The sequence below is a fragment of the Megachile rotundata genome, chromosome 7 (assembly GCF_050947335.1).
Source record: "Megachile rotundata isolate GNS110a chromosome 7, iyMegRotu1, whole genome shotgun sequence".
Lineage (NCBI taxonomy): Eukaryota > Metazoa > Arthropoda > Insecta > Hymenoptera > Megachilidae > Megachile > Megachile rotundata.
In genome coordinates this window covers 8,720,363-8,744,462 of record NC_134989.1, presented here as the reverse complement: position 1 = coordinate 8,744,462, position 24,100 = coordinate 8,720,363, and the positions used below count along the sequence as shown (strand labels likewise).

Sequence of the window (24,100 nt, the reverse complement as noted above, 5' to 3'; positions counted from 1 at the left end):
CATAAATGTGAAAGAAAAATAATTTATCAGATTAAATTTTCCAAATTCCGTATTGTCGAATTTTGAATAGAAAGTATATTGTCATTCTGCAATAAATTTTACAGATTAACCTTAATTCGTAGTATAATTGTTGTTACTTGAATTTTTTTCTAGTTCTCTTCCAGTTTCAAATAAAACTCTATATCAGGGCAGTATATCAAATTTCAAATGTCTGGCAAAGTTACAACAATGACAAAGACATATTCTGCCTTAAAGAATATCGAAAATAAAAGTGGAATCTTTGATCACAAGACAGATACCCTGAATTGATGTTCCTAATGAACAACTAAACACATGAACAATTAAACACGTGAACAACTGAACAAATATTATGACTGACGTCGTTTACAATTAAACTTACTGTACTTAAAGATCGATAAGATCATGGTATTTAAATTAATCACGATATTTGATCTTTCAAATGAACCTTTAGACTTAACGTTACATCAACGACATTTAAATATTTAATTGGCTTATCATTCGATTGGTATTTGATCTTTTTTAACATGTTCAATCTTGTAAAAACAAAGTCGCGTGGCGGGTCTTCTATTATCGCTTTATAATCTTCGATTATCACATTTAGCTGTCACATGTGGTGAGGATTGTATACGCAGACCTTCTATTGTATTCGCATTTGTCTTTCAAATTATTCTTTTTTTAGCAAGTGCAATTAGAATTTCAGTATGTTTCACTAATAATGCATTGTGGGTTCAATTACTTTTTCAGAATTTGAAAAGTCAATTTGTAATGATATACATTTTAACGCGATTCATAAATCTATAACTAGAGGACTTATATTTAATTCTATGAGTTCAAAACCCATATTTTCCACAATGAATGTAATTCATAAATTTAATCTATAATTAGCAGAACTTATGTTTAATTCTGTATGTTCAAACCTGACATTTAATTTGACAGAAGGACACTATACTATTTTGGTATTGAATCACTTGCACAAGGAATTTAATCCACAAAAATTTGATAGAATCTAAGAAAAGAAATTTGAAATGTAAAATGGTAAGTGTACTTTTACTTTGTCAAATGAAAAAACGTCCAAAGTAAAATTGTATTATCCGAAAATTAAAATATCTAAACTTTCCTATATTTATATAGGACAAAATTTTCTTTAAACCACAATTCTAATTATTCATACTCTTTAAAGTACAAATGAATTTGCCTTTACAAAATTAAAATCAGAAATTGTGGCCTGTAATCAAAACTGTCTCTCTATAAATTCATCAAAAGCACCTGAATTCTAAATAATAAAAAACATGAATATTTAAGTTAGTCCACAGTGAACAAAATACTAGAAAATCGTTGTCACAACTGTTTTGCTCTGCAATAATATTCACGTTAAATCCACGTGACGATAATAGTAAGGTGTGCCAAGGTTTTGAACATCTGGCGAATATTTTAAGCTGTCGTGTATTCCAGTGACACCGTAACATTACGCTCTTTGTTCCACAAATTCTACCCCATCGATATTTTATTTCCCATTGTACCACGATAGCAAAAAAAAAAAATGACAAAATTCAACAAACCAAATGAAAAACAATGAAAGGAGGAAACGAGGAAAGTTTACTGAATTGTTAGAATTCTTCCTGTTTAGGGAAAACCATCCTTAAGGAAATTTAGAATTACAAAATTTGGAAATTTGATAGTTGCATAATTTGGGGATGACAATTTTGAAAATATGGGAAATCTAGATTTGAGAAGGTAAATTGACAATTTAAGTATGTGAAAATTTAGGAATTGACAAATTTTGGTATTAGAGAATTCAGAAATTTAGAAGTTGACAAATTTTGGTATTAGAGAATTTAGAAATATAGAAATTGACAAATTTTGGTATTAGAGAATTTAGAAATTTAGAAGTTGACAAATTTTAGTATTAAAGAATTTAGAAATTTAGAAGTTGACAAATTTTGGTATTAAAGAATTTAGAAATTTAGAAGTTGACAAATTTTGGTATTAGAGACTTTAGAAATTTGGAAGTTGACAAATTTTGATATTAGAGAATTTAGAAATGTAGAAGTTGACAAATTTTAGTATTAGAGAATTTAGAAATTTAGAAGTTAACAAATTTTGATATTAGAGAATTTGAGAAATTTGATGTATCAAAAATTTAATATACGAAAATATAGTAATTGAAAATTCTGAAGTTTACAAACTTGAAAATCTTGGCATCTATAAATGAAAGAACATTGAAATTGTCAAATTTCCAAATTCTGAAATTCCTAAGTTTCGCATATCCTACATCTCACAATGAGTGATCGAAGTCCCGCCTAAAGCTAGTTACTCTAACGAATCTCAAATTGCAACAACCTCCACCAATATACAAAAGAACAAGCTCCAAAAAGAGCACATAGGGTGGTTTTCATATTACCCACCCCATCAAAGTTTCACTTTCTATCCAAGATCACAAGATCCTCCACAAACGACATTCACCCTAGATCAATCACTTCAAAGCTTACTTAAAAAAGTAGCATAAAAAAATTATTTACAGAACGTGTCGCTGTTCCTGCTACGTGCACACCCGCAACAAGCCAAACTCTTGGATTCCTTCTTCACTCGTTTCTTGGCCATCTTCAGTAATCGCAGCGTCAAAGAGGTGAATACGAGAACACGAAAAAGTCTGAGAAACTAAAAATGCACTGGTTCTCGTGTCGAAAAAACTCGGTAGACAGCTGGCAACTTTGCACTCGTCCCAGTGAACACGATGTACTGACGGTGTACGCTACCGTACAGGACTAATTACATCACCGACTCAATTGGTCGTGGACGTTGTGTGAGTTAGGTCGCACGAATTACAATTAGCGCACGTTATCGCTACGCATCCATTGATGACAAGCTTCACCTTACACACACACACGATTCGGCGAACAAAGTTGCTAAAAACGGATGAACCGTTTTGTTTCGTTATGCACGGTTCCAGGGTATCACTGTTACTGGAGGTCCACGTTACGCAACTAAACACGTATTCACCTGATTAGATCTGATTTATTAAATTGCATTAACCGCGCGGCCTGAATGCGTCCCTTTTTTCTTTCGCGGTTTATTTCGCGTGTTAGCACCGGCGGGGTCAGGAACAGCGACTGCTTCGAGATTAATAGAAGTTCGACGCAAGACCACCTAACAGAAACGTGACCTCATTCCATGAATCACCAATTTTATAATAGTAGCTGCCTCCGAGCTTTTCCGCTACTTTATTTACATCCGAACGTTTGCAGCTCTTATCTTCAAGCAGATGCTTGGAACCGTGACCAAGATGCAATTGTTGGCATTGAAGTGTTTCTGTCAGGACATCGTACGGTCGAAAATAGATCGGTAAACGTCAACAGTGATCTTAATGCATCGTTTAGAAACAGATCCTGGGTGATATTGCGGATCGTGGACGGTGAGGACACGGGGATCGGCACCCTCGAGAACGCGCGGCGGGAAATTTAAAAATGCAATCGCTTACTATACGGAATTGTTGAAATAAAATTGTAGAAAATTCAAATATTTTTATTCCCAAATTTCTGGACTCTCAAACTTGAAAAATTGCAAATTTTTTTTAGTTAAAAATTTATAAATTTTTGGACCTTCAAAGTCCTAATTTTTGGACATTCATTTTTATGAAACTGTGCTTATTTATTATTTAGTGTTTGTGTTACAAATAAATCGATATTTACAAGTTTAGTCATTTACAAATTTTTTAATTCCAGAATGCAGAAATTTCAAATTTGTTAACTTTTGAGCTTGAAAAATTAGAAGCTTGGAAATTTAAAAATATTAATTTAAGAGAATATTACTAATTTATAATTCGATGAATTTTTATAACTAAGGTGCTTAATAAAATTCGAACACCGAGATATTTAGAATATTTTCACATGAAATATCGCGACATTCAATGACATGAAACTTTATGACTCGACGTGAGAACTAAAGGTTACGTTACCATGACATTAGATCTCACACAACGTCAATGTCGTAGCATCGAATTTTTGCTACTACAAATTTCAACATCGTAAAAAATAGAAGTAGTGATCTCAGTGTCAGATCATTAATGGAATCACAATGGTTCTGATTTCTATGGTATTTTCATAGAACGTCACGCACTGTATGTAACACAAATTGCATTGAATTAGTGCGAACATCTCGTTTCAGAGATAAATAATTATTGTATTCGATGAAATTTTATATAAATTTATAGTTCATGTGAAAATATTAAATGTTGATATGCAAAGTTTTGAGGTTTTTCTAATTTTTGCAAATATTGTTGACATGCAAAGTTTTAAGGTTTTTACAATTTTTGTAAATATTATTTTTGTAAAAATATCATCCCCTGTTACAATATAGAAAATTAAGTATTTTTGTGTCGACGGAAGTTTCTTTCTTGTTTCATTCGTAAAATCATTGCAGTAAAATTGTATTTCTATTTTGACAACTTTTAATTTAGTTCAGGTCTTTAAGAATTAGAGTCAGTTGTCATATTCATACTTTTTATAAATTTAATGATATTCATGTTTTCATAAATTCAATAATATTCACGTTTTTATGGACTTAATAATCATATTCATATTTTTACACAACTTTTTGTATATCTGTATAAATTTGAAAAATTAAAATATATTTATGACTTTTTTCCTCTAAATTAAATTTTCCTATTTCAAAGGTTGTACAGTATTTTTCACATACACTATTCAACCCCAATTTTAAAAATAGTATTTTCTAAAATTTAAATGAAATAAACAATAATTTTAAAGTACCTACAGTCACTATTTCAAATTGACAAAATATTACTAATTCATCAATTATTGATTAATAAAAGTGATTACTATTATTTATTTTTATCTTTCGACTAAAAAAATGATTTTCAAGAGAAATTTTTTGACAAAAATTCCTATAAACTACGTTACTGAGTTCAAAAGAAAAAAGAGGGGGATAAACAAATTCGTTATATAAATTCTGGTATTTTGGTCGTGAATCGTATTTGGCGTATTGCCAGCAAGCGGTGGTTAGGCTCACTGCACGAATAATATGGTACAAGACGCACACCGTCTGTTGCATAACGGCTCCAAGTAAAATGCGTATAGGTACGAGGATGATGCGTCAAAACAGAGCACACAAGCTTAGGCCTGTTCCTGTCAGCTGGCATAATGATCGCACCACTCGTTATTATGCAAATTGCATTAACAGTAGTAACGTAGCGTACTTCATTAAAGCGCCGTTTTCTGAATTTCCTACTGGAAATACACGCTGGCTTTTATTCTGTGAAGTGTTGTTCAATTCTCGTTTATACCAAATTTTGTTATACTTTTAATTAACATCCGTTTTAAAAGATCGCAAAGTATTAAACATTCAAATGAAAATTATAAACTGGTTCAATAAATTGAAAATAAAATTCCATTTTAATTTCTTGAGTGCTATTCTAAATTTTTCTAAAACAAGTCATAAACAAAATTTGTTATAAAATCTTTTTAGTAATTTTATTTTTAATAGATCTAGTAAATGATTCATATATTTTTTGTTTAGCAGTTCAGCTGTTTTTGTTCAACAGGTTATGAGTTTAAAAAAAATTGTTTAGCAGTACATCACTCTCGTTTTTCTTATTCATAGGATTTTTAAAAATGCATAAAATCCTTCAATTTAAATATTGATGTAAATTTGTCAAATACTAAAAAGTACATGGAATTAAACGCAGCTGGTGCTACAATAAAGTTAAAATCGCTTTTAGCATAAAAAAAAATTGTTTAGCAGTACATCACTCTCGTTTTTCGTATTCGCAGGATTTTTAAAAATGCATAAAATTCATTGATTTAAACACTGATGTAAATTTGTCAAATACTAAAGAGTACATGGAATTGAACACAGCTGGTGCTGCAATAAAGTTAAAATAGCTTTTGGTATAATAAATGATTCCATGTGACGAATCATGGTCGAATGTGACGATTAATGAACGTATAATGATTCCAATAAATTTTACGGCTCGAGAGCTTCCATATGTTTACCACATACTAATACCAGCATGTATAATATAAAAATAAATAAAATAAGATGCATTTGCGAACACACGATTCAAGTTTAATTCTGGAGTCAGAAAAGAAATAAAATAATCCTTAGTACAGGGTCGATCGAACGTAATTATAATGAAATTTCGATAGCATTTATACTGTACAATAAAAACTCGGTGTTAAAAACTGAAAGCATAAATCTCGTTGAAAAAGAAGGTTTATACAGCTACTACAGGCGTTTTCAACGATACGGAGGTTCGCAATTTTACACAGGATAAATGGAGCGACGAAGGATGGTAAACGAAACAGAGTGTGAACAAATAGTGGTTCGAGGAGAGGTATGTCTGTGCATGTCTCTGTATTTATGTTTCCACGCATGAAAATACGCTGGAACGGACTTAAAATACAAAATTAAAAGACTGTAATGTTTAGTAAATCAAAAGACTGTAATTATCGTGGAATGTTTTGATTATTCAACGCGAAACGGTTTATCGGGTATACGTACAGGGTACACGAAATTCGTGGTACGAGGGAGAAAATAACTCTTACAAAATTAAATCGAAAGTTTAATAAATTAAAGTGGTTATTTCTAAATTTGTTAGATGGAAAATTTACAAATTTTAGTACTACTGTTCTAACTACTGGTACAACTACTATTTATAAATTATATACATCTAATTAAATATTTTTAATAATATTTAATCGTTAAAGATCTTTAATCTTAAAATGATCAAATATCGATTTTCAGTTGATTTATAATTTTTACATAGATAAATGTTTATAAATTGCACAATTTTTCGTATGCTTTCAGAAATAGGGTTGAAAATGAACAAAAAGTTTATGTTACAATTTCGATTTATTTTTGTGTAAGATTGAATTTCTCACTTGCATAGAATTTTATTGCACCCTGTATATTATTAAAAAATAAATTTGAAGTATCGGAAAAATATTAGATTATTGCATACCAAATTACAAATTTTGTAATAATCAGTTCATATAACATTTCTGTCATATTTAGTGTAGCTTCAAGTTTATCGAAAATAACTAAATAAATTGTTCAATGTAATTTTTGGTATAAAATGGCTAGGTACCAAATTTGACAAACATTGTTCAATTTTTAAGAATTAAAAATTTGACACAATTTGATGACATAAAAGTATTGCAAAATAATACTTATTTTATATTAATTTGAAGTGTAAGTTTGAGAAAAGGTAGTACTTGACATTATAGTTATTATTGATACAAAATAGCTAATTCTTCATTGGAAGTAATAATAAATTTTTCTAATTTATGATATTTGGAAAATTTACAGTTTATAGGCTATGTATCGTTTTGGGAGTATATTGTGTATGAAAGAAAAGTATTATTAAATTTTCTAATTTTCAAATTCCTATTTTTTTTTAATTTTAAAATTCTCAAATTTTCACATTCTTAATCTCTCAAATTTTTAAAGTTCTCAAACTCTCAAACTTTAAAATTGTCAAATTGTTAAATTGTCAAATTGTCAAATTGTCAAATTGTCAAATTGTCAAATTGTCAAATTGTCAAATTGTCAAGTTCTTAAGTCCTCAAGTTGTCAAATTGTCAAGTTGTCAAATTATCAATTTCTTGAATTCTTAAATTCTCAAATTCTCCAATTCTCAAATTCTTAATTTCTCAATTTCTCAAATTTCTAACCTCTCAAGTTTTAAAAATCTCAAATTCTCAAACTCTCAAACCCTTAAATTATCAAACTCTAAATTAAAAAATTCCAAATATCTGAATCTTCAAACTCCCACAATTCCAAATATTCGAATGTTCAAACACCCACACCCCAGTTCCCAAACTCCCACACCTTGAAACTTCCAAGTTCTCGAACTCCCACAATTTCAAATTTCTAACTCACGAAATTCCCACATTTTGAAATATCTAAATATTCCAAATTCCTAAATTCAAAAATCATTGCACCCCTAAATCCCAAACTGACTTACCACCAATCCCTTTACGTCATCAAACATTCAAACTCCTAATATCCGTAATTCAATATGCAACAATCCAACAATTTCCGACGTCGACTCTCAACATACAGATATCTGATCTGCAAGTACACTTCCGCGAAATCAAAAAGAACAGAAAGGAAACAGAAAATGAATGATCCGATGCGCGAGATTAATTTACGTACCCATGTGCTGATATATGCATGTATGTATGTATAAATATAAAATGTTGCGGGCACGTGATATGTGAAAGAGTGACAGAAACAGAGTACAGACAACTTACGGGTATAGGTCATTTGGCCCTGGTAGTAAGAAGGAAGGTACACGTGTTGCGCGTGTGGAGGCTGCCCGTACTCATTCATGGTTGCCATGCCGATTTCATCACCACCTACATTGTATGCCGTCGAGTAAGGTCATTTCTTTTTTCATCAAAACGTTCAGTTCGCGCCATAAACACTGTTTCTAATTTTCGCTATCACTGGGTTGTTAAAATAGCCGACTTTACGTATATACGTTGCAGGAGATAAGCCTATCACGAGCGCAGTTTTGTTCGTTTGCTTCCTATTTTTCTTGACTTTGTTCATCTTACAAGTTTCACCTAATTTCGTTACAATTTTTAATTCACAATTTTAGTTTCCTGGTTTTCAATTTTTATTTTCTGATTGTGCTAAAATATGCCAATAGCCAACGGGTTAAATATGTTAGTCACTTTTTAGTTCTGATCAGTTTTGCTCAGTAATGGGCATGTGTGCCCGCGAGCATATGCACTCACATTGATAGGTGACATTGTCAACTTCGTTTACAAATTTGAAAATTTATATTTAATTTTTGTATCAATATTTTTTAATTTATGCATTTATTAAATTCCACATTTCTGAACTTCTGAACAATTTTGTACAATTTTGCAAATTTGCCCATCTAATTGTTACAAAGTGTAGAAAAATGTAACTTGAAAATCTAGTAGTTTAAAATTTGGCAATTTAGAAATGTATAAATCATAATTGTTCATGAGTTCTTCAGCGGGCACCTGCCCATCACGATTAAGCATTTTAGTCAAGCAAACAAGCAAACCTGGTTAGATCACTGTTTATTATAATCTTCTAATACGAAGAAAAAGTTTCAGCTATTTATTGCACTGATCTCATTCAATCAACAAATCGATAACGACGTCATTACGTGGGAAATGTTGCTAGAAATAAATGTATTCTTAAATGTCACCTACTTAAGGGGAAGACTACGTTATTCCGACGAATCTATTGAGGTTCCGAATTATCTATGGCTAAGAATTCATAATAGCATTTCTATGTACTAATCTAAAATAGTCTAGTGCACCTAGTTATTAAAGTTAACTTCAGGATAGCAACAACCCAGTGAACATACGCTAAACACATGCTATTGCGAAATGAATTTAACATAAACTCAAGACAAGCAAATAATACCATGTAGCATTTTGACTCTATTTCTGAGGCAATTAACATGAAATATGGCAGACAATAATGGCTCTAGGGCGATTTTTATAAATTTTTATATGCGTATCCGTGATCGTTGGTGTTCTAATTATTTATAAATCGTTATTTCTGTAGTGGAAATATTTGTTTTGGGAAGTTCGGGTTCCGAAGTTTCAAAGTTCCCGTGCTTCGTGCTCTAAGTACATGCATTTTTAAATAGTGAGTGTCGTAAAACAGAAAGTGCTGTGTATCCTTCAAGCTACTTCGAATATTTTACACTTGAGTGCAAATGAAATTTGATTGTGATATTTGTGAATAGCACTTACAATGTTCATTTAATGAAATGCTATCGAAATGTAAAAACTCAAGAATATCTTGAATTTGCTACTATACTTCAAATGATTTCTTGTCAAATGTACTGTAAACTTTTGGATAGATGTTTCTGTTTTAGTGGATGGAATAATAAACGCAATATTATTATAAATTTTTTTTATATGTAGTAATATGCTTAGTAAAATTATCATCTGATGGAGAAAAGCTTCATGCAATGAATTCTGATATGAATAAATTAAAAATGTCTTTCAGCATCCTTTTATATATGCTAGAAGCTGCTACATCTATAAAAAGCATATGTTACAAAAGCAGAATTGCATTACAAGCATATTGGCAGCTCACTAATATTTAAGTCCTAATTAATATTGTAATAACAGAACTTTTAGAATAGAATACTAATTCTCAGCATAGACATCAAGCTTAATAAATTTGGATATTAAACTGTAGCTAACTTGTTATGACAAAAACATATTAATGTTTTTATCAATTAAGACTATAGCAACTTGTGTTTGAAACACAAGATCTACATCCTTATATACAAATGATACAACTACTCAATTTGTACAATATTAAGAGAAATCATGTTATTAAAAAATGATTAATAAACTGATAATATTGAGTAGGATTTATCTTTTGTGTTTTTAAGTTTTATATCAGTGGGTGCTATGAAAACCACTTTCAGCGCCATCTGTTGATAGTGAAGTAGAAGTAGCAATGCAATTTTATAGTCTTAAAAACCAAATTGCAAAATCAAATTATGCACACAACTGAATAATTATACATTTTTAGATAGTGGTTCAAAATATTTGAACTACAAAATTACTAATTTTAATTGGTTTATATGACAGTGTGTTTGTTGTCCTTATCTCTCCTCTGTAAACAAGTACAAGAGACAATTCCTAGTTTTCACACATGAGACCCCTATGATCAATTCAGACTCGTTAAATTTTCCATTCGCCGTTAGATGGCAGCACAGTATAGCTTTTAGAACATTCACTGATATAAAATAAAATATACACAAAAATATAGTATTGGCAATATTTTCAGCCTATCAAAGTAATTAATTTCTATGAAGTCAATATTCTATCTTATTACTGCACAATGTGAGCAGTTAGAACATAGCATTTTTATTAAGAATGCAAAAACAATGGTACAAGATGACTAATCTGAATGGCAAAAAAAATTCCTTCATAGTAGTAATTGTTTAGTTACAAGAAATCTGAAATGAACAATTATTCGATAATGAGAAAGTTATAAAAGACACAAGTAATCATAGAATTACTGTCATAACTTGTTAATAGATTTCTTTCTCCGACTGCTCTGACATTACTAATTCCTTCTCGTTTATATAACACTCATTAACATAACACTCTAGTATAATCTGTAATTATTAGTTTTGGATTGCTTGGAGCAAACAAATTCATAAAGAATCTTTTTCCATTCAGTACCAGAATTAGTCAACTTGTACGTTGCTTTTAAAACGTATTCTGTTATATTGAAGCAACATCTGAAATGTTTTAAAATAAAAAGAAGCAAACACTTACCCCCTTCGTCTTCACTATCGCTCATAAACGTCTCTTGCATTGACTCTGGAGCTTGAACTCTGTATTTCTCTTCTATAGTAATGGTATGAGTTGTTGTGATGACTGTTTCTGTAACTACTTTCAAAGTTTCGATAACGCTAATGTAACCGAGTTTTTGTGCAATATCCAATGCAGTTTGACCATTCTATAGAAAGCAAAACACTATGTAGTGATAACGAATAAGGAAAAGTTGCGACACATTTTCACGTAATCCACTTACGTTTGTAGTAGTGTTCGGTTTCGCTTTACCCTCCAACAATAAATTAATCACTAATGTATGACCTTGTTGTGCAGCTTGATGTAATGGAGTATACCCGGCATTGGTACTACTATCAACAGCTGCGCCGGAACGTAGTAGAAATCGTACCATAGCTGCTTGACCAAAATGAGATGCCACGTGTAGTGGAGTATAGCCAGCCTATAACACAAGTATTTGTTTTCGGATACAGAAATTATTTCAACAGTTATTCATGACAGCAATACTAAATATTTTTTGTATATAAAATATACCTTTGTTTTAGCATCAATATGAGCACCATTTTTAACGAGAATAGAGGCAACGTTAACTTTATCTTCTTGTGCGCACAAATGTAGCGGCGTGAGACCATTCTACAAAAAGTAAATCATTATAAACTGTTTTCAATATAACTTCCAAAAATACTACCTTTGCTTTATGATTTGTATCTGCTTTGTGCTCAATAAGAAGCGTCGACATATCGGTATGGCCTTCTTGTGCACTCAAATGTAGCGGCGTAAATCCAGCTTTTGATTCCGCATTTGCTTTTGCCCCATATTCTAACAAAGTAGTTGCAATGTCCATCTGCATCAAACGAAAATTTAAATTAGTGCTATGTACTAGTAACAAACATTAAACAACTCTTTTTCAATTATTTACCTGATTTTTACGTGCAGCAATGTGTAATGGTGTATGACCATTTTTAGCCATAGCATGAGGTGATGCACCCTTATCAAGTAAAAGCAGTGCTACATTTTGATGGTCATAATGGGATGCTACATGAAGTGGAGTAACTCCATTCTGCAATTAATTAATGAAGTTAATATAAACCACACTTTCATATTATTATAAAACATAATAAAAGTCAGTGAAAATTTTCCTAACCTTTCCTTGCGCGTCGACTGGCGCATTCTTCTGTAATAATAATCTTGCTACGTTCATATTACCGTACTTAGCTGCCAAATGTAAAGGTGTAAATCCTTTTTTGGTCGTTGCGGTAAGCGAAGCGCCGTTTTCTAACAAAACGGATGCAACCTGGGCATCAAAACAAAAATTGCGTCAGTTATAGGTTATTTGTAACTCGATAATTATTTAAATAACTATTGCGAGAATATGAATCTGAAATTTTACCTCTTCTTGACCTTCTTTAGCGGCGATATGAAGTGGAGTGTATAAATCTTTCGTCGTAGCATCTACGCCGGCACCATGTTGAAGTAACAACATAACAATGTCAACGTTACCCAATCGGGACGCAACGTGAAGTGGTGTTTGCTCCTCCTACAATGTTTACTTTTATCAAAATCGATTCGAAGCTAACGGACATTACACTTGTAATTTAAAAATAGTCAACGGAAAATGAACGAAGAGTAAAGTTTTATTGAAATATTCAAATGATTTCTTTACCCTTGCCGTGGCATCAACTTGGGCACCATTTCTAAGAAGTATCCTGATAATATCAGTCTGATTCGCTCTGGCAGCTAAATGCAAAGGCGTTTCGCCCCTTACAGTTCGTACATCGGGACTAGCTGCGTGTTGCAGTAAATAAATCACTATGTTCATGCATCCCATGAAGCTTGCTACATGTAGAGGCGTCAATCCAGACTAAGCAATAAAACGAGTCTATTATTACTAATAAATAATAATATATTCCTGTATTGTCATGATTTGTACGTAGAAACCATTTGGAATACAGTGTGTATTTCTAATTGAAGGTAAATGACGAGTATTTATAACTGACACTATTACGTATATGACGTGTACCTATGACGTAAGGTATTATAACTAAGGAAGGTAATTAACCGCACTAACAAAGAAACGGGAATATACCTCTGTGGTAGCTTCAATGCTAGCTTTGTGCTTTAAAAGGAGCTCAACGACCTTCAGTCGATTCTTCTTGCAGGCGATGTGAAGTGGAGTAAAGCCGTTTAGAGCTCGTGCGTTTGGATCGGCATTTCTATCGAGTAAGAGCTTAGCGACTCGCACATGTCCGCAATGAGCTGCCACGTGTAGAGCTGTCAGGTAATCTACCGTCACTTCGTCCACCGGTGCACGATGATACAATAATATCCTCGCGGCGTCAACGTGATCTCCTTGAGAAGCCATGTGCAACGGTGCAAGACCGTTCTGTCAACAGAAAACAAGAATCAAGCTTCACCTCTACATTTTTACCTTCGATAACCGTAAGAATATCTTTACCTTCGTTTTCGAACCTATTGGTGCTCCTTTTTCGATTAGTATGTCAACGACCTCGTGATGGCCAGATCGGGCCGCACAATGAAGGGGCGTAAGACCGTCTCTCGTTTTCGCTTCGATGTTCGCTCCCTTGCTCATCAGAAGATTCACCATCTTGATTTTTCCCCATTTTGCTGCTACGTGCATTGGTGTAATATTGTGCTATTAAATAAAAAAACGTCGTTATAATTTAATACATATTATAGCTATGAAATAATACTTAAAAAATACACAGTTCTTTTTTTGAAAAATATTGTCCTATGCCATTTTAATCCTTATTTATATTAGACTATACTAGAGTTTTATATCAGATCCAGTTTATCAATGAATGCAATTTATTTCTAATTCAATATGGCAGCCAGAATTTAGGGTTGGAGGGGTATACAAATTTAAGAATAGAAGGTAATAGGTTAGAGGGTAATATATTTAGGGCCAATATACTTAGAGGAAACTCTAGAATTTTATATAAAAATCTAATAGTTCAGAAGTATAAAAATGTAGAAATCCAGGAATATAGAGGCTTGTGGTGATCTGAATATCCAGATATATCTTAATATAACACATACACATGTTTCACTTTTTACAGTATGAATATCAAAACATGTTATAAGATATTATTTAAAAACTAATCATGATATAAAGTTAACTGTACAAAATTTATCCTATAAGATTTGTTTATTTAAACTGCATTCTCACAACAGCAGACAAGTAGAGCGAAGACCTAATTTTCTTAACAACTGACATGAAATATTTCATTACATAACACAACACATTGCATAAAATAGAATATAATAATGTAACAAGTAATTATTTATACCTTTGCAGCAAAATTAACATCCGCCCCTCTGTCATAAAGCAAGGAAGCAATTCGATCGTTGCCATAGTGTGCAGCTATGTGAAGCGGCGTGAAACCGCTTTTCGATGTTACGTCGGGATTGTGATCGTTCTGCGACAGAAATTATGACAGCGATAAATTCATCGTAGCTGCGAATTAAATTCATTTCGTTTCTGATAGCATCGGATTGAATGTAGAGCCACGGTGGCAAATTATTGCGACATACTTGCAGAAGTAGGGCAGCCGCCTTGCAGTCGTCTTTCTTGGCAGCAATGTGGAGGGCAGGTAGTCGAACTTTACCACGAGTGTCATTTTCCAATAGAACTGCCACCACCTTGTCATGACCCTGTTGCATCGCTACTGCTAACGGGGTGAAACCATCCTACAAATACATATACATTAGAAATGTCAGCAATTTACTTCATTTAATATTTCAATGTTAATTATGTAGTATTGGAAGAAGGTTTCTTTTCTGTTGTTACTTTTTTCATAGTCTAAATAAAATATATGTTGTATTAACAGTTTGACAGCCACGTCATCTATATATAACTGACACTTAACAGATCTAACATTATTTTAATGTATTATTAAAACTTTGCATTATATGGAGCTATGGAAAATAATTATAACAAGGTATTGTGAAAATATTTGGTATGATTTATTAAAAATATAAACTACTACTAGATGCAATTTTCAATTGCTTCAGTGTGGCAGTCAATGTGTTAAATAAATATAAAAGTAGTTAAATATCATGTAATTTGTTAATTATGTATCTGGATTTATTCAAATATTATTAAACACTGTATGTAACGTTATTGTAACGTTAAAGGTGTATAGGTACAAAGGTATGAATTATTGCACTCCAAGGTATGGTAACATTATAAGTATATTTCATTTGTTGTCAGTAAATATGTTTTATCTGTTGTCAGTGTATGTTTTATTTGTTGTCAGTAAGTATGTTTCATTTACAAACCTCAGTAGCCAATGTCTGATTGGCACCTTTGCTCAGAAGATATTTAACTACGGAATCATGATTTTCCTGAGCCGCCATATACAATGGCGTGAATCCATTTTGTGACTGTGCATTCACAGAAGCACCTCGTTGTACCAGCAATTGTACCACCTCCTCCTGTCCAGCTGCAACGAGATATTAATTTCAACTCGAAATGCTCGTTTCACATACAGTGACATGAAAAAGTATTAAAAACTACTCTTTATAATACAACAAAATAATATTGAGATCTAATGGACTTATGTAACTATTGATTTTATAAGAATTTACCAGATATTACAAGATAAAATAGTAAGTGAAAAGACTGACAAAACAGTGGTGTCTAAAAGAAAAACGCAGAACATAAGAACGTTAACATTTTTATGTACCAAGAGAAGCGATATGTAATGCTGTGTTTCCCTTTTTTGTAGCAGCATCGACCACTGCGCCTCGGTTAAGAAGTTCTCTGACGATTTCCAAATGTCCATCTTTGGCCGCCAAGTGTAAAGCATTTAAACCATTCTGTAATAAGTAAATTGGGGTCAATGTTCAGTCTATAATTTTGATGGACAGATCAAGTCGATGAAAAGTTGAAGGGCAATAGTGCAAGAATGTTTTAATCTGTTGAAATTTCAAATTTGGAATTTTAGGGAATTAGGAAGTTGGGGGATTGAGAATTTGCTTGTTTGGAAATTTGGAAACTTGGAAAAATTAGGGAGTAGAAAATTTGGGAATTTAGAAATTGGGGAACTTAGAAGGTTAAGGAGTAGAAAATTTGGGAATTTAGAAATTTGGGAACTTAGAAGGTTAAGGAGTAAAGAATTTGGAAACTTAGAAATTTGGAAATTTAGAAATTTGGGAATTTAGAAATTTGGGAACTTAGAAGGTTAAGGAGTAAAAAATTTGGGAATTTAGAAATTTGAGAACTTAGGAAATTTGGGAAGATAGAAATTTGGGAACTTAGAAATTTGGAAATTTAGAAATTTGGGAACTTAGAAATTTGGAAATTCAGAAATTTGGGAATTTAGAAATTTGGGAACTTAGAAATTTGGAAACTTAGAAATTTGGGAATTTGGAAACTTGGGAACTTAGAAAATTCAGAAATAGAAAATTTGGGAATTTAGAAATTTAAAAATTAGAGAATTCAAAAATTAAATATTTCGTAATTTAGAAATACAAAAATTGGTAACTTAAAAACTTAAAAATTTGAGAAATTAAATTTAAAAATTTTCGAGTTGAATTACACTTGCCCAGTGCACGAATATCCTCGACACAATTACCCATAAAATCAATAAAATCTTAACATCCTCAAATTGAATTTATTATAAAATTCGTACAAAAATTTCTTGACCGAACTAACCAAACTACTTTAAACAATTCTAAACTCTATCTAAAAAATTTCTCTGGAAACTTACAGCATTAGAAGCATTAATATCCACCCCCGATTCTAAGTGTTCCAAAACCTTTTCCAGCTGCCCTGCTCGAGCTGCTCGAAGAAATGCCGTGCTGGGATCACTCTGTAACAAACAAAGCAGACCGTATAATAAAACCGTACAAAATGCATAGCACAGCATTGGTTAATGAATAATTGATAGCACAACCCGGTGTCGTTACTTTCTTTCACGATCGAGTATTATACATGTGTTTAATCATTCGTCACGTTCTTCGCTGCGATTGTTTTACCTTGCCATCAATCAGATACGCTCAATCGAGCAAAAGATGTAACCGGACACTTGTTACGATACCAAATAAATGAACACATTAGTTGCCCAATAAAATGTCCACTGACACGGTTATTAGTGTACAAGTATTTGATTTATAATTGTATATTAACATAAATTTGACGACTCATAAGTATCATATTTGTATAAGTAGTATAAGAAAAAGGAAATAATCACATGGAGATAATTCAGGCTTTGGAAGATGTTGGAACAGACTTTTTTCGCCAAAAATTCACGAACAGCGACAGTTCACATGGTACATTATCATACAACAGAAACCAACTTCCCGGCGTTCGATATTCGGGCCTCACACGAACGATCCTCTTCCACAAATGTTCCATAACACCCAGATAATATTCGCCATTAACATTTTGTCCCTGTGGAACGAATTCCCGAAGTATAATTCCTTCAGAATCGTAAAAGCAAATTAACATTGTCTTCTCTCGGGACTTCTGGAATCGCAAATTTTTTATTTTGGAGAGCCTGGAGATTTCCACGTAGCACTTTGGCGCTTTGTTTGAGGTTCATACTTGAAGCACCAAGTCTCATCACTAGTTACAATTGATTCCAGGAATGTACAGTTTCGTCTGGCTGTTTTGATAAGATCCTCGCAATATTCAACGCGAGCAATTTGTTGCGCTTGCTCGTGATTTTGTGACACGATGACGAAAGGTTCTTCGCATTAAACGCTACAAGTTTACAATTCGTTGCTCGATTCCAATAATGATTGTTGTGTTTTGTAGGGGAGGTATACTGTTTTCAGAATAAAAGACAGTTTTCCTATAAAGTATAAACACCAGGAGACAAAGTCTAAAGTCTAAAACAAAGTTGAAAGAAGAACCTCGAAGACTATACACCGAACCCTAGAATCAGAAGAATAATCGCCTGTGTCAAAACGTAGTAGCTATTTAAAAAATCTCTGTGTAAGATCTCCGTCATAAATTTCGAGGATATTCAAACGAAGTTAAGCGTGCATGTAATTTCGTCATATGCAAATGTAGACACGTATCTGGTGACGCATCTACGATGAACTTAAATCAGGTGGTATCCCGTACGCGAGTCTGGTGCAAAGAACCTCCTGCTCTTGCAAAGTTCTCCGTCATGCTTTAAATAATTCAGCGAACCGTTACTCCGACACGTGGATAGTCCCTTCTATGTCTGTCGTAGCCGTCTTCTTTCACTGTCTTAAACAACCTGCTCCATCCCATTTCTCTTCAAGGTGTGTTGCATCTTCCGTGAAATAACGACGAAGGTCCGAGACGAACCGCGGTCACTGCACCCATTATTATTCTTGTCGTGTACACCTTGGTTTATGAACACCCGGTATTTGCCGCCATTTTCTTACCGAATTAACATCATCGGTTAGGGACTGTGTTATTATTTTACTTGACTGTTCATCGAAATTAGGAATATTGTTAATAAGATGTGTTGTGTGGAGTTATGGTAGTCGGGTTAGGTTGGCAAATTTAAAAGTAATTTATGGTTTAACTGATTTAAGTAATATTTAAGTATAGTAATGTTATTACTAAAAGTGATAATTTTCTAATTTCTCAATTTCCAAATTTCCAAATTTCCAAATTTTCCAATTTCCTAATTTTCCAAATTTTCCAAATTTCCAAAATCCCAAAATCCCAAATTCCCAAATTCCCAAATTCCTAAATTCCCAAATTCCCAAATTCCCAAATTTCCAAATTACCAATTTCCAAATTTTCCAATTTCCTAATTTCCCAAACTCCCAAACTCCCAAATTCCCAAATTTCCAAATTCGCAAATTTCCAAATTACCAATTTCCAAATTTCCAAATTTCCAAATTTCCAAATTCCCCAATTCCTATATTTCCAAATTACTAATTTCCAATTTTCAAATTTCCAAATTACCAAATTTCCAAATTCCCAAATTTCCAAATTCCCAAATTTCCAAATTCGCAAATTTCCAAATTACCAATTTCCAAATTTCCAAATTTCCAAATTTCCAAATTCCCAAATTCCCAAATTCCTATATTTCCAAATTACCAATTTCCAATTCTCAAATTTCCAAATTACCAAATTTCCAAATTCCCTAATTTCCCAATTCCCTAATTTCCCAATTCCCTAATTTCCCAATTCCCTAATTTCCCAATTCCCTAATTTCCCAATTCCCTAATTTCCCAGTTCCCAAATTTCCAAATTCCCTAATTTCCCAATTCCCTAATTTCCCAATTCCCTAATTTCCCAATTCCCTAATTTCCCAATTCCCTAATTTCCCAATTCTCCAATTTCCCAATTCCCTAATTTCCCAATTCCCTAATTTCTCAATTCCCTAATTTCCCAATTCCCTAATTTCCCAATTCCCTAATTTCTCAATTCCCTAATTTCCCAATTCCCTAATTTCCCAATTCTCCAATTTCCCAATTCCCTAATTTCCCAATTCCCTAATTTCTCAATTCCCTAATTTCCCAATTCCCTAATTTCCCAATTCCCTAATTTCCCAATACCCTAAATTCCCAATTCCCTAATTTCCCAATTCCCTAATTTCCTAATTTCCTAAATTTCTCAATTTCCAATTAAAAAAATTTGAAAGTGAACAATCAAGAAACGATTACTACTTTCGCAATTAAAATACACGTTTGAAACGATAACAACACTTTTCTTTCATCTTGAACTACATAAAACCAGTTGATTTACTTTCCTCGTTCGAATCAGCTGCATCGACTAAAAGGGTCGGTTTCCATTTACCGATGTATGCAACTAACTCGACATAGTTTTCCTTAAAAGGTCTAGATTGATTGGATAGCTTGGTTTTGCGAGAGAAAAACTGTACTGTTCGCATCAATCGCTTTGGAGTAACATTGAAAAAAGATGTTCTCACTCAGCTTGTATCGTTTAATTTTCTCTGACAGAAAAATGTGTCATATACGGGGTGGGACATTTCAATAAAAACGTCGAAACACATATATATTTGTTATATTTACGTGTATCTTTCTGTTATTAATATTAAACATAAATTAAAATTAAAAACAAAATAAGGAATAAACAAACAATGAAACATAAATTAAGAAATACACTAATTTTATTTGTCGATGAAAACCAATATGGATTCCAAAAGAATATCATAACAAATTTTTTAATTTAAAAAGAGAAAAGTTTTATATTCTAAATTTGTATTTTATGTTTAAATCCTACATCTTAGATTCGAAAGTGTCATATTTAAATCAAATATATCTTGTCATTAATTTTATATTTAAATCTCATATTACATTTAAAAAATTTATCTTTAAATTTTGAGTCTTACGTTTTTTGTTATATGTAATAATTATTATAAGAATGATCATTAGTTTCGTTAACTTTATATTGGAAATGTAATTTCATATTTTTATTTAGAAAACAGTGTACCGCATTCTTGCACAATTTTAGCACATGCGTGAAGAATAAAATGAAGAGCAATTCAGATATATTAACATCAATTACCCAATGATGCGAGCAAAAAATTTCCACTTGAAAAATGCGCAATTGGAGAAGTATGAGTCATTTTTTTTAAGCTGAGCTAATGATTGATTCATCCGAAGAAAACTAATGGCTTACGCACAAGTGAGTACCCCTTACTGTCTGGCTAGGGACACTTTAAAGGTTTCTGCAACCCCTTGGTGAAAAGAAACGGAGACTAAACTTAGAACACCGGTGTCGTTTATGTTACAATATCAAGTAAGCTTCGGGTATTTTTAGACTGCTATTCATTACTTACTAATTATTTTTATTATGTTAACGTGAAGGAATAAATAAAATTCTTTATAGAACTTGAAAATAATTCCATACGTTTTGGTTGCTTTGATAAAAATTATAGCTGAAATTTTAATCACATGCTCAGAATAATAAATTTACATAATGTATATGTTCAGAATAATAAATTTACATAATACATATGTTTACAAAATTAAATAATATATATGTTTAGAATAATAAATTTACGTATGTGCATTTAATAATATGTGTTCAAAAGTAAACTGAACCAAGAGTAAACTTTGACCTCTTCATAAATCAACCATTGAGTACATTCTGAATTTATGAATTACACATATAATTTTTCATATGATCTGCTGTCAAATGAAATGAAGTTTGAAATTGAGCAAAGCTGAAACCTTTATTTGTATGCATGCGGCACGTATCAAATGAAACTGGTACCTCGATATTATGCAGATCGTATTAACGAAACTGAGTAATTTGAATACCAAATCGCAATAGCATACAATTGCATTGACTACCAAAAATATCAAATTGAAGCATATCTTAATAATAGCATTTTAATTAAAACAAGACTGTGCTCTCGGTTCATAAATAATTTCAATCATTTATCTGAGCTATGCAATTTCTGAATGAAGTGAAATATTTATTTCTGAATTTGCAAGTATTTTATGATTTAGATTTGTGAAGGCATGGAATTGTGAATTTCGAAGCTTCAAAATTTGAAGGTTTAATGTTATGATATTTGAATATTTATTTGTTCTTTAATTTTATGAAAATTCGAAGTCTGGGTTTTTCAAACTTGGAAATTTGTTAATTGGTAATTTTATTTCTTACATTTGGAAATTTGGAATTTGGTGAATTAGTAACTTGGTGAATGGGTAGCTTGATAAATTGGCAACTTGGTAAATAGGCAACTTGGTGAATTGGTAACTTGGTGAATTGGTAACTTGGTGAATTGGTAACTTGGTGAATTGGTACCTTGGTAGATTCGTAACTTGGTAAATTAGTAGCTTGATAAACTGGTAACCTAGTAAATTGGTAACTTGATAAATTGGTGACCTGCTAAATTGGTAACTTGATAAATTGGAAACTAGATAACTTACTAAATTAGTAAACTAGTAAATTTGTAAATTTTAAAATTGATAAATATACCATTCATACTTCCCAAATTCCCAACTAACCAAACACAAAATTTCTATTCTAAATTTTGAAATTTCTCCAAATATGTGATATTTCCAAATTCCCAAATTATCAAGTTCGTAATCCCTAAATTTAAAATAGCCACATCATCGCTTTAATTCAACATCCATTTCATATGCTACTTTTTAAGCAAACCAATTAAGTAATTAAGCATACAACGTTCACGCGATGAATACAATTAATAAGATGTATTCGAGGCACAGTTACTTATTGTTCACCTTGCCGGACGCACGTGACAGGCGTTGACCTTACTCTGCGGTTCTTCACGATTTTATAGATCGGTATAGCATAATTAATCTACGACTGAACCTTAGTTTAACATTACATCTACGCATTATGCTAATTTCTCATTTAAAATTATTTAAAAAAGAAATAAATCAATGAAAGACATAATAAATTGGGGTAAATTACAAAATATGAGGAATTCATTTTATTTTATGATATTTATGACAGCATAATATTTTATGACAGCAGCAGAATGCAGCGATAGGTGAAATGTTCAAGAAGGACATTAACAGACATGATACGTAAACCAGAATAAATGACAAAATACAGGAAATATATTTACATTCCGAGGAGATTACTGAATGTAAACATGCGACTAGAATGTAAGAAAAATACACTTTACTTAATTACATGTTCAAAATGTGTATTTGAGTTATTAAGGAAAAACACAGACCAATAAGTCGTGGTAATTCAACGCGTGGTAATTCTACGCGAAGTAATTCCACGCGTAGTAATTCAGCGCAAGGTAACTCCACGCACGGTAATTCCACGCGTGGTAATGCAGCGCATGGTAACTCCACGCATGGTAATTCAATGCGTGGTAATTCTACGCGTAGTAATTCCACGCGTAGAAATTCAGCGCATGGTAGTTCAATGCGTGGTAATTCTACGCGTCGTAATTCCACGCATGGTAACTCAATGCGTGGTAATTCTACGCATGGTAATTCAATGCGTGGTAATTCTACGCGTAGTAATTCCATGCGTGGTAATTCTACGCGTAGTAATTCCACGCATGGTAACTCAATGCGTGGTAATTCTACGCATGGTAATTCAATGCGTGGTAATTCTACGCGTAGTAATTCCATGCGTGGTAATTCAGCGCATGGTAGTTCAATGCGTGGTAATTCTACGCGTAGTAATTCCACGCATGGTAACTCAATGCGTGGTAATTCTACGCATGGTAATTCTACGCGTAGTAATTCCACGCATGGTAACTCAATGCGTGGTAATTCTACGCGTAATAAGTCCACGCGTGGTAATTCAGTGCATGGTAGTTCAATGCGTGGTAATTCTACGCGTAGTAATTTCACGCATGGTAACTCAATGCGTGGTAATTCTACGCATGGTAATTCAATGCGTGGTAATTCTACGCGTAGTAATTCCATGCGGGGTAATTCAGCGCATGGTAGTTCAATGCGTGGTAATTCTACGCGTAGTAATTCCACGCATGGTAACTCAATGCGTGGTAATTCTACGCATGGTAATTCTACGCGTAGTAATTCCACGCATGGTAACTCAATGCGTGGTAATTCTACGCGTAATAAGTCCACGCGTGGTAATTCAGTGCATGGTAGTTCAATGCGTGGTAATTCTACGCGTAGTAATTTCACGCATGGTAACTCAATGCGTGGTAATTCTACGCATGGTAATTCAATGCGTGGTAATTCTACGCGTAGTAATTCCATGCGGGGTAATTCAGCGCATGGTAGTTCAATGCGTGGTAATTCTACGCGTAGTAATTCCACGCATGGTAACTCAATGCGTGGTAATTCTACGCATGGTAATTCTA

General features: G+C 32.5%; 1 protein-coding gene and 1 long non-coding RNA gene across 29 annotated transcripts in view; one reads left to right on the top strand and one right to left on the bottom strand.

Annotated features, from left to right (window-relative positions):
• The window catches only part of LOC100874737 (uncharacterized), a 138,090-nt gene that overhangs the window by 75,798 nt on the left and 38,192 nt on the right, over window positions 1-24,100 (bottom strand). For 23 of the 27 annotated variants that reach the window (XM_076533342.1, XM_076533350.1, XM_076533344.1 and 20 more), the window contains exons 3-18: window positions 17,081-17,182; window positions 16,055-16,187; window positions 15,648-15,811; window positions 14,901-15,056; window positions 14,657-14,785; window positions 13,804-14,001; window positions 13,435-13,731; window positions 13,012-13,209; window positions 12,739-12,885; window positions 12,493-12,642; window positions 12,268-12,408; window positions 12,037-12,192; window positions 11,883-11,981; window positions 11,593-11,790; window positions 11,334-11,517; window positions 8,292-8,396 (exon numbers count right to left, since the gene is read on the bottom strand). In XM_076533342.1, coding sequence (XP_076389457.1) covers window positions 8,292-8,396; window positions 11,334-11,517; window positions 11,593-11,790; window positions 11,883-11,981; window positions 12,037-12,192; window positions 12,268-12,408; window positions 12,493-12,642; window positions 12,739-12,885; window positions 13,012-13,209; window positions 13,435-13,731; window positions 13,804-14,001; window positions 14,657-14,785; window positions 14,901-15,056; window positions 15,648-15,811; window positions 16,055-16,187; window positions 17,081-17,182 — 2,557 coding nt within the window. Of the gene's footprint in view, window positions 1-2,540; window positions 3,204-8,291; window positions 8,397-11,333; window positions 11,518-11,592; window positions 11,791-11,882; window positions 11,982-12,036; window positions 12,193-12,267; window positions 12,409-12,492; window positions 12,643-12,738; window positions 12,886-13,011; window positions 13,210-13,434; window positions 13,732-13,803; window positions 14,002-14,656; window positions 14,786-14,900; window positions 15,057-15,647; window positions 15,812-16,054; window positions 16,188-17,080; window positions 17,183-24,100 lie in introns of those variants that run through there. The other 4 variants (XM_076533348.1, XM_076533349.1, XM_076533365.1 and 1 more) reach the window with 2 other exon arrangements.
• On the top strand, window positions 11,666-15,307 carry LOC143264765 (uncharacterized). Of its 2 annotated transcripts, none has more exons than XR_013038694.1 (4): window positions 11,666-11,801; window positions 11,894-11,990; window positions 12,315-13,319; window positions 13,508-15,307. It is a non-coding gene; the product is annotated as an uncharacterized LOC143264765 (long non-coding RNA). The 2 variants fall into 2 exon arrangements; XR_013038693.1 differs by having other exon boundaries at window positions 12,315-13,398.